Here is a 12,030-nt window from a genome sequence, read left to right as displayed (position 1 = left end):
TAAGTTTTGGCAGCTACTCGACGCACTCGAAGAGAAAAAAGAAAACGCGTTCAACGCGATTGGTGCCCAAGAGTCCAATTGACTAACATTTTTGGCATTTGCACAAAAGGTTCAAGCAGGGGAATTGAGAAATGGGAAACCATTTACCAGCTGGCCAAATAAAGTTGTACGCACTAAAAGTGGAGAGTATTTAACAAATACTTTTTTGAATGAGCCATGAACTAGCAGCTGAGGAATAGGCAATGGGAAAAATGTTTAAAATATAGAAAAATACAAACCAGATCTAAGATCTTTAAACATAATTCAAGAGAAAATGAATTTAAGTTTGGACAAGAGATTTCATAATAGAACTATTTCCCTTGTTAAAATATGACTATGATGGAATGCTTGCCATAATGGTCGCCTCCATTTCCCAATCTGGAATTTAAATGTAAAAAAAAAAATGCTAGAAATTCTTCGTTTTATTTTAATTAAAGAATTTAAACCTTACTTGTTAGTTTCTGAAAGGTAGTATGCTCCTCAATGTTCAACAAGCGTTGTTTATTTTCAAAACTGAGCATCCGTCAATTTTATTTGAAATCTAATCTGATTAATTGGCAAAGAATGTCTGCTCTTAAACACATTTTGTAGAATTTATCATCATTCTTATTTACATTTCAGGGCAGGCTGCCAAATGTAAGCTCTAAGGCACAGACTGGCCTGAAGTCTAATTGCAAAGCTCCTTGCTTGCCTCCATCGATGCTGTGGTTGCCATGGGAAAGACAGAATATTTCTGTCTGCATTTAAAGGTCCTTCATCGTTTATCCCTCATCTGCTTTATGTGTGTGTAACAAAATTAATGTTCTTCATGAATTTTACATGACCAAAGTAGCTCAGACACACACACACACACACTTGCAACTGTTGCAGTCTCGGCTTGTGTCCATGTTGGCTACCTTCCAGCATGACAAACTGTCAATAAGTTTGCGTTTATGTTTACTTTTCCTTTTGGGTAAAACGCTCAGCTTTATAGCAACCTTAAATCGGGCCACAGCACCACAAACTATAAATGGATAACAACAACAACAACAAAAACTTGGCGCAACTGCCATTAAGGGGTTAAATAGATTTTTTCATTATTTTTGCTTTACTTTTACGCTACCTCTACCGCTGTTGCCACCGTTGTTGTTGTTGCTGTAGCTGAGGGTAAAACTTTTTCGCTGAGTTTTCATTTTTATTTCGTGCGTCCGCAAATATTGACCGAATTAACAAAGCAGGAAAAAAGTTTTACCGCAAACAATGCGAGTGGCGAGGCAAAGGATACGAAGGTAGTTGTATGAGTGACCAACCCTATGTGTGTGTGTGTGGTTTTTTTTTGTGTGTGGAAGTGGGTTACAATGTAAACTTCTGGTTGGCACTTGTCTTGGCTGTCAATAACTGCGAGTGTCAGCAACTTGATACGAACATAAACCACTTGTACGCAGTTCTTAGTTATGGCAATTAACGCACTTGCCATTTCGAACTATCTATTATCAATTTCATATGCCTCGCACACACACACACACACGCACACACAGAATCCTCTTCCATATCCTAAACAAATAGCAGCAACATCAATACATCAATATTTGTAAGCTCCTCTGCGCTGCTTGCCACAAAACAAGAGAGAAAAATCCACAAGCTGCTGGCGATGTGGCACTAAAATACAATTTATAGAAAACACAACGGCCATCAGTGTAATAGTGTGTGAGTAGGGGGGGAGGGGGGCGAGTGAAGCTTAAAAAATGCGTTCCTGTATTAGTATTTGAAAATGCCGCGCACGTATGGCCGTGTGTACGTGTCTGCTACAAATGGCAATGGCAGGCCAGCAGAGGAAACCAAAGAGACAAGGAGGAAGAGATGGGGGATGGGGGACGGGCGACGGAGTGGAAAGTCCGCCGCAATTGCAAAATGGAAAATATGTAGAAGCGGTGCAGGGAACACGCGAACTGGGCAGATTGTGGTGGGGAGGTAGGGGTAGGGGCAGTGGCGGTGGCAATGGCAATGGCAGTCTTGGTTTGACGTTTGCCAGCTAAAATGCTAAGAGCAAAAAGTCATGCAACTAAATCCTGTCGAAAACGTTTTAAACTACAAAAAAAAAAAAATTGGATTTGTGCTTAAAAAGAAACAGCGCTGCTCGTACATGTGGTACAGCAAAAGGGGTAGACTTGGTAATGGCAATGGTTGTAGGGGAATAAGACTGGAATCCACAGTAAGTGGCGAGCTTAGACAAGCACTCATACACTCATACAAACATGCATACTCGAACATTACAATGCGGCTTACCCGAACTGCTGGTATGCTAAGTGGCTACAACCAAAAATTTATATCAACTTGAACATTTGCAACTTGGAGAAGCACATATCTGTGTTGCCAGCTAAGACATTTCTATTTTAAATACGCACATATTTTGCCAACTTTTGGAATTAAAAAATGCAGACCAGCCATCAACCTGATGAACAAAAGCGAATGTTTGCATGACTAAATGCAAAGTTAGAAGCTAAATGTTAGTCAGAAATCATAAATTTTTCATCAAACTATTTACGCAATGTTGGACGATTTTTTATTATAATTTCAACTTTGCAGGCAGTACTTTGAGTAGCAAGTTATACTACTTTTTGTTTTATATAATAATGTTAGAGGGATAAACGTTTATTTTAAATATTAAAGATTAGTTCTTAGTTACTGAGCTGCTTCAAAATTTCCATTTAACTCCACAGTATGTTTATAAATGTAAATTTTATTTACTACTTTTCATTACATAAACGTTTTTTTTTTTTTTGTTCGTTCGTTGTACTTTTTTTTTAGTTTTAAGCCCAAAACGTCAACTTCGCCATATTCTTTTTAAATTATTTTTTTGAAATGATATTTTAATAGAATCAACAATAATCAATCATTTTGCAAAGAGAGACAACTAATATTCCTTTATCAACTTCATTCAATTAAAATTGTTCTTCTAAGCTTAAGATATCCTTAATAATTAATTGAAGTAATTAACAATATTATTCATTGAGTCTTAAGATATTGTAAAAGCCTCAACAGTCCTGTTAATGTATGGTTTCTGAACATCTTCAATTATATTTCACATTCTTCGCTGCTTTCATCGTTTGTCGCAAACTTATTTTAAATTATAATCATATAAACTTGATTCAATTAAATTTTTCTTCTAAGCTTAAGATATCCTTAAAAATTAATTGAAGTACTTTCTACAACATACAAGTAATTAACAATATTATTCATTGAGTCTTGAAATATTGTGAAAGCCTCAATAGTTCTCTTAGTGTATGATTTCTGAACATCTTTAATAATATTTCATACTCGTTGTTTGTCGCAAACTTATTTTAATTTTTAAACTGAAATATTATATTTTATAACCATGCGACAAAAGAAAATATGGGAAAATTAGCGGCAAGCATATTATAATTTATTTATATAATTCTGTCTAAGTAATACAATTAAGAACACAGCTTTATAAAACCGCTTGTTAGGCAGTGATAAGATAACCCAATGCTACATTGAAAGCAGACAAATAAGGAGACAAAACTAATAATTTAATGTGCAGATTGATACTTCGAATACGATTGAAGCCTAAGTGAAATCAAATAGCGGCAAATTCGAATACGCCCCACGTAGCGTGCATTTAGAAAATCTACAAAGCGAATGAAACATATCAGAGTCGAAAGCAAGTCGCCTGGCAAATAAGAACTTATATTCGCATAGCATGGGAGCTGCGTCAGCGTTAAGTGCAGCACGGCATGCAACATTGGCTGCAAGCAATGCGACTGCCTCTCCTAACTGCTGCTTCCTGTTGCCGCTCCCATCTCTCCTGCTGCCTCTGCCGCTGCCGCTGCTGCTGTGGTCCTGTCAATGACTGTCAACGGCAGACAAGCAGAAAAGCGAGAGCTTGCCAGCACGACATGGCAGGCTGTGCACCAGTATTGTGGACTGGAGAGGGGGCATGGGATGGAGATGGGAATGGGGATGGGAATGGGGATGGGAATGGGGATGGGAATGGGGATGGAGGCAAATGGTGCATTGGTGACATTTCAATTTTCACACACGCTTTGCGGTCGGAGCGCCAAAAAAGAATTGAAATGTTGCCCAGGGCACAAGGCGTCAGACGGGCACGAAACGGAAATTAAAACTCAATAAAACTCAACATGACAGGCCGGCCTTGTTCCTTCATTAAGGCAAGCAGAGGCTGCCTCTTCAAATTAATTGAAATTATCACAGCTCGTGCTCCGACTGTTATTTTCATTAGCTGAGCTTTGCATTAATTAGCCAAGGAAATGGCCAAAAAATTGGATGACAGTGGAGTACAGAAAAAAATTGGAGGGCATTGGATTCGATGAAGAGGGAGGGCGCTGAAGTAGGGGCTGGGTATGTCATGGCATAAGGCCAACAGACGCCATTCAGTTCAAGGACTTGCGAGCATTGCTACACTGCCGGAGGCGCAAGGTCAGGCCAGCTACCAATAAGCCCCAACCAGACCAGACCAGGCCGGGCCGGGCCGGGCCGGGCCAGACCAAAGACCAGACCCAGTACTCGGCCCAGCTCAGCTTTTTCGAGCCCATGGTCATGACAGCCGTCTCTCTGGAGAGGCGCTGATGGCTCATAATGAATGCATGCATGAAAACAACGCCAATGTTATTGCTGTTGCTGTTGTTGTTATGTTGTTGCTATTGTTTTTGTTCTTTCTGCTGCTGTGGCCATGTACTGACCATTAGCAGTCCAACAATGGCCGAAGCCCAGAGGCGGGGCATGTTAAATTTTTGCGCGCTCCCCTCGTTGACACTGCAAATAAATGGGTGTGGTTGAGAACTGTGTCAAGCGGCAAGTGCAACAGTGTAACAATGCAACAACAACAACAACTGCAACTGCAACTACAACAAGCGCTACAGGAAATGTGCAAAATTTGTTTAAATTTTTTACACAACCCAGCACTCAATTGCTTTGCAAAATGACTCTCACACATGTGCACATGAAATTTGAAATACATTTTTACGGCGCTTCCTCTGTTTCGTTTTAAAAAGTGGGTCAGCAATTAATGTCAGCAATTATTTCATTTACAAATTGGTTTTAAGCCAAGGATAAAGGCCATGCAAATAAGCGAGCAAGTGGCGTTAAGTACACAAGAAGTAGTTAGAGGCTCTTAGGTCTGGAAGTTAAATGTTCTATTTCCTCATTTGTATTTATATTAATTGTTCACAAATAACAGGTTTATGACAGGTTAACACTACGGACATCTTCACAATTAGAAGCTATTCTAAGACGAGCTGAAAGATTTTGCTTCACCGAATATTGCAAGAAATTTAATAAATCGTGACTCGTTCTAATCGTTATTGTTTTTGATTTTCGAAGGAAATGAAGCGACAAAAACAATTTAAAAGATAGAAATTACAAATTACATAGCTATGTAACACAATCTTAGTTAAAATAAACCTATCTGTATTGAATATTTTAAATTTAACCAATTTTTACTGAACTTTATTTTGGCCTACTTAGCCATACGTTTGCTAAAAAGTTATCGACGTTTTAAAGGGCAGGTAGATGGACAGAAGAAAAAGAGAACAGACTACAATAATTTATCCCGCCTTCATGCATCTTTCTGACTTTATTACTTTTGCTACGATGTGCCCCATTTGCTAATAGATCTACACTCTCTCTAAAAAGTAATTGCATATGCATGTACTATAAGTAAATTTTATTTTGGAAAACTAATTCTTCCATTCCCACTCTATAATGTGCTATGTTTTTGCTGAATAAAATCAAATACAAACATTGCGGCAAGCAAATGCATAAATCAAGGTACCACATAATTTTCATGGGGCCAACCAAAAAGTATTCATACACACACGCACACACACACACACACACACACACACACACACACATACACATGCAAATGTAAATACATATGTATGTACATACTTTTACAAATATGCAATGCGAAAACCCACAAGTGCATAAATTTAAGCATTTTTCCCAATGGTTGTGTTGCAGATGCAGAGACGCTGTGTGTTGTATGCTGTACATGTACTATGTAGATGTAGCAAGCAAATATTGTTTGCCACACACACACACACACACACTCCCACAAGAAAACCATTGCAATAGTAAAAACAACAACAGCATCGTTCCGCGCTTGCAAACACCTTCTCTGTTTGAAAGTGTGTGTGTGTGTGTGTGTGGCAGCAATGAAACAGCTTGAAATGTGTTGCAACTTGAGTGCAGCAGAAGCGTGTTTCTGTGTGTGTTTGTGTGTGTGTGTTTGTTTGTTCTTGTTGCACGATGCCACCAACACAGATTTCGGCTCCTTGCAATATTATTCAACGTTACCTTATGGCACAATTTCTTGCTTGTTTTTATGCGTTTTTTGCTGCTTTTCACGCTTTTTTGCATTCTAGGTTGAGATTTTTCATTTGGCATCACATGACGTGCACACACTCACACATACGCACTTATACATGTATAAAAACGCAAGCTAGCAACCCAAAAATGTCAGTAAAAAGTCACGATGACAACAAACTTTGCTTGAACTCAGGCTTGAGGGAAGACATGGTGGCAAATAAAAAATGGCGCTTGGCAACAGTTTGCTTATACGATAAGGAAATGGGCGAAGGGATTTAAGGGTTTGGGGCGGGGCTGGTCGTTGGGACCAGCTTATGGGTGCTTCACTTATTAGCCAGCGACTGGCTTGCCCTCTCCTGCTCATATCAGCTCTGAGCTGAAGTGGCAATAAGTGCCACGCATATTGTCGCCAACATATGGCGCCCCACCCTAGACTGGTTACTCAGGTAACTTTGCATATTATATAGGTACTATATGGAAAATACTGCCAACAACAGTAACATCAGGCACAATGGTTTGCATAACTTTATTTTTATTGACAGCCTGTGGAAGTTACACAAAAGTTGCAACAGCAAGTTCTCAATTTTAATCGATTCCTTAGCGGTTTGAGCAACGACTGCCAACAAAAAATAGAAGTAGTCCAAAGTATCTATATAATTAAAAGGTTGGAAAAAATATGTTTTTTGAAGCCAAATAATAAAAACAATTAAATGGGGCATAGTAGTAAACATAAAATAAATTTAATAAATTAATTAATTAATTACTCGTTTAAAACAGTTTGCTATTGAGGCTAATATTCTAATATTTGTGTTTAATTGAAACAACTTAAAACAAACAGCAAATGCCATTATTTCCCTTAAATTATTCATTTAATAGAGCTCATTGTAAAGTCAGGAAATACTTTATTTATAGCTGTAAAACCGATTTGCCATCATTTATAAACAAAAGCAGTCAAATGATTTGTTGCATCATTTTATTTCAAATCAAATTTGTCTGCATAAACAACTGCAGTTTCTACTTCTCTAACCACAAGTAATTGTAGTTAGTTAAAGCTAAACCTCAATTAAATTCCTCAATACGTTTATATGCGATTGCCATTGAAAAGGATTAGTAAATGCCTAATGCGTTTACTTGTAAGTCATTGCTGGTTTCAATTGAGCTTTGAGTGGCAGAATGTCTAACTTTCTTATGCGCTTACCAACAACTTTTCAGCTACTTACATTGCTTAAAATGTATGCTAAGATAATGGCAACTATAATGCACTAAATCAAGATGAACATTTCTGAATAATTATTCCATTTTATGATGCAATTCCAAGTTGATATTAATTAGTTTTCTGCGATAATTCACATTGCAGGCTGAATATAATCTCTTCATTTCGAATTAATTATCAACTACAAGTATGACTGCAGATTACGAGTACTGTGCAGTTGCCAGTTAGGCTTTGCAACAATGTTTTTCGAGATTTAGAGACATTTCTCTAACTTTGTTTAATTTCGATTTACGGCATGAGACAATCAATGAAACATAATTTTTATTGAAATGCAACATTCGGTAAAATATTTCATAAATAATACTAAAGTGTATGTTATCAAAGGTATTAAGGAATGCCACAAAAACTAGTAAAAACAGCCGATAGCCACGGTCAGAAAATCTTCGAAGCCAATGGTTATGGTCCCGTTCTGTTGCGTGTCACGCTGTCTGAAAGCCTCTGTAAATCGTTGCATTTGAATGCAGAGCACTATGAACTGATCCACCGAAATTTCCTTGTGATTCTGAGGATCACTTTTCTTAACTAGGAACTGAATGAAGTTGGGCGTTAGGCGGAAACCCATTTGAGTGAATGCCTGAGCCTCCTCAATGTGACCGGACGAGTCTTGATCGTAGGTCTTGAACAACTGTACCCATTCGTTAATGTAGTTGAACAACTTCTCAAATTCAAAAATATCGATGGTGCCACTGGCGTCCTTGTCGAACATGCTAATCATCAATTTGCAGGCGTTTTCCGAAAAATGCTCCCCACGCCCATTTATCAGGGCAGCCTGCAGCTCCGAGGCGTTGATTTCGCCGGATCCGTCCTGATCCACCATAGCGAACCATTGCTGAGCTTGGGGCGAGACTTGCGCATTTTGTGGGGGAAATGCTTCGCCCTCTTGGCCATACGGATTGTAGCCAGGACTGCCGTAGGACATTTTAGTAGAAATTTGTTTATTAATATGCTGGGTTTCTTAAGTTCTTAAGTTTTTCTATTCTATTCTGTGATGTAATAAGCAGATTTTAAAAAGAAATAAATATTTTAATTTACATTTTCTTGAAAGAAAATGCAAATGTTTCCCGTAGCTGAAAAATAAATATTCTAAGCAAAGTAAAATTTAAACTTAAATTAAACATGGGATTGTATCAGCAATAGAATTGGCAAATGAGTGCAAATCTCTGTATGTTTTCTAAATAGACCAACAACTATTTCATTTCCTTTTAGCAAAGCTCTACTGCCACTTATGTGTGTGTGAGTGTATGTTATAGAATGTGACTGCTGGTGGTTAGGATTCATGTCAATGGCCGTTCGACTCAGCGCTCCACGGTCGGGTCAGCGGTTTCATGTCAACGAACAGGCGCTCCGCATGCACAATTTGCCGCTGTTCGGCACAGGTCGGGCTCAAAGGTCAAGAGTGAAGCACGAAAGTCAAGCAATTAGTGTCCATGGCTGAGATTGAAAGCCCGTCTGCGGTCTGCAACAGCTGTCAGCTGCTTGACTTGGGGCTGAAGGCAGCAGACAGATATAGAGTTGGGCAAACAGAAGCGCTGGCAAAAATCAACTGCTGGATAAGTCAAACTAGGATAAGGGTATTGTTACATCTTGACATTCCTGAGACTTCTGTGCTTATGCAAATAAACCTGAACCTGTTCGTAACTTGTATCCCTTGTTCGTATTGTTGTATTTTGTTTGAACTCTGAACCACATTGCTCGCACACTTGGACTGTTGCTGCTGCTGCTGCTGCTGCTGTGAGCAGCTACTGGCAAGGTCTGTGTTTGCCTTTCCATCACTTGGGCTGCCATTGCCGTTTCATTTCACTGATTGCTCGGTGAGGAGCGAGTGGCTAGTTCATTATCCTCCGGCAATCCACTATTAATGCCCCTAACGAAACAACAACAAGAACGGCCGCACTTACTCAGTTTTTGCAACCTACTTTTACTTTGACGTTTTGCATTTCATCATGCGGCAGGCGCATATGAAATTTAATTACGCATACGCTTAGTAGTCCCACAAGTCAAGCATACAGTGAAAGAAGGTTATGTGGAACGGTTTTACATGCTCTCGCAATTAAATTAGAACTAATTTTACATAAGTCAAGTGCTCTTATGCCAAATATTCAAATTACAAGTTTATTGGTAGAGAAAAAAGTAGCATGCCTGATTGATTTTATTTGCTCCAGCTAATGAAGGTGCCGTAAATTAAACTTTTTCAACATTTTCACTGCTAGTTGATGTTTAAGCAGGTCAAGTGTCTAAACGTGTTGATTGACTTACTCGATGTTCGCAACATAAAATAACAAAAAACAGAAATACTCTTGCAATACTCCTCCTAGCAGGCAATCGTTCTATATGCAACAAATCGCAAAACCAATTAAACAACAATAGAACAATCAGTAGAGCGCATCGATTGTGTTAGTGGCACGAAATATAATTGATGAGGCAACAAATTTGCAGCTTCCTTTACCCAAATTTGTTGACACTTATTGACTAATTTGTGGGGATGTGGATGACAACCTTGATCTTAATTAATTTTCTCATATCGATAACTCATATCGCGGGCAGCAAATGTTAATTAAAGTTTAAAAGATTAATTAAAAACTGCGGTTTGTGTGCTTCTTCTACATCGAAAGTTTCAATTTAAAGGAATTTATTTTGCATTTTTTTATCGACGTTTTCTTAACCCCATAAAAGTAATAAAATCAGTCAGTGGGGTGAATATAAATATGCTATTTTTTCCAACGTATTTTTCAAAGATTAATAATATTAAATAAATTTAAGTCTACACAAAGTTTAACTAATTGTCAGTGACTTCTAGGTCTGTCTGTTGTTCACTTCTATAAAGTTCTTTAGCACTTATGAGTTGTATACATTCAAGTCAAAATAAATATAATTAATTCATAATGAAATATCAAACTGACTTCAACTGTTTAAGCAACTTTGAATCAAAGCAATATAAACATTAAATAAAATCTATAACTACCTATGTAGCTAATCAATCCATTCACTTCCATTCAATGTAAGTATTTTATTAACAAATAAAATGTAATATTTAATTGAAAATTTATACCACAACACTGAAATAACTATACAAGTCCATCAACTACCTTTCCTTACAAAGTACCATTCATAGCAATGTTCAACTACGAAACAAAATCACCTTCGCATATTAGTAACTTATATTCAGTTATAAGACCTAACCAGTTCAGTCATAGTTTAATAAGCTTTTCAAAGCATAGGTAAAAATTAATGTTCGTAGCCTCATGCTTGTTATTTTTCTATAGCACTCAGCATCAAGTTATTATATTGAAGGATAGCCCCTGATATGCAGACCAAGCCGATGTATCAACTTTCCGTTTCTATCAAATTTCATGCAAGCAATGACTACCGTAGATGTGTCCTTTGCTAGTAATGTTGTTGCATAAAATGAAACTCGACGCGACTAATGAGAGCGGCGGGACAGTAATAGTGAGCCTGCCACACACACACACACACACACGCAATTTATGTAAACGCGTGGTAAGAAAAAAAGAAGCAAAATACTTGCCACATATTCCACACTAGCCGTGCCTTTTACTTATTCATTGCTATGTCTTTCTGCCTGTATTTGTGTGTGTGTGTGTGTACGCGCCTTTTTTAGACTACATTTTATTTTCATTTTATGGCGCACTATTTGCGCTCCTTGCTGCTGTTCCTAGTGTTGCTGTTGCTGCTGCTCCTGCTTGTCTGCAGTTAATGTAATATAAGCATCATCAGGCCCTGGCTCCCAGTCCCAAAGCCTGCCTCTGTCTTCGTGTCTTTAATGGCCCAGTGCCGTAAGATATGCTACACTTTTTCCGAGTCGTGACTTGCACGAAAATGAAATGATTTGTATTCGCGTGGAAAATAAATTATGTGCAAGTATTTTAAATACGCGTCGATTTTTTCACAAAATGAGCGCGCAATTTTTCACGAGCACGAGTTGAGTGGCATCAGTAGTATGTAGTTAGAGAGGGAGGGGCTGATGAGGGGACACGGGAGACAAACAACGCAACTGCACAAAAAAAAAAGTTTCCCTACATTCTTGCCTCGAACATAATGAAAATGTCGAAGTGAAAGTAGTAAAATTTACATAATCTATGCGCACGAAAATAAATGAGAAAAAATCAGAAGGAGGCCCCGAGAAAAGCAGAAGCTAACGCCAAAGCCGAAGCCAAAGCAAAAGAGAAGAGGACTCGCTCTGTGCAAAAAAGATAAACATTTGATTAAGTGCATTAGGATGGAGATTGAGGGCACCAGCAACTGGGGGTAATGCTGCTCAGGTAATGGTTGATAGTTTGCCCGCCAGCTCGCATTTGATAGCGAGCGAAACTTTATTAGATGTGAAAAATATTAACATAGCCAAAAGCGACTTTAGGGGAGAGCTGATG

General features: G+C 38.3%; 1 protein-coding gene across 1 annotated transcript; it reads right to left on the bottom strand.

The window, feature by feature from the left end:
• Window positions 1-7,886: 7,886 nt before the first annotated feature.
• On the bottom strand, window positions 7,887-8,561 carry LOC115631313 (peflin-like). Its single transcript, XM_030528027.1, has one exon. It carries the CDS (start codon window positions 8,559-8,561, stop codon window positions 7,989-7,991), a length of 573 nt encoding a protein of 190 aa, XP_030383887.1. The 3' UTR covers window positions 7,887-7,988.
• Between the last annotated feature and the right edge of the window lie 3,469 nt (window positions 8,562-12,030).

This window comes from Scaptodrosophila lebanonensis, unplaced genomic scaffold (assembly GCF_003285725.1).
Source record: "Scaptodrosophila lebanonensis strain 11010-0011.00,11010-0021.00 unplaced genomic scaffold, SlebRS2 tig00001412-arrow-pilon, whole genome shotgun sequence".
Taxonomy (NCBI): Eukaryota; Metazoa; Arthropoda; class Insecta; order Diptera; family Drosophilidae; genus Scaptodrosophila; species Scaptodrosophila lebanonensis.
The sequence above is the reverse complement of the archived record's forward strand: the minus strand, read 5'-3'. Positions and strand labels throughout refer to the sequence as shown.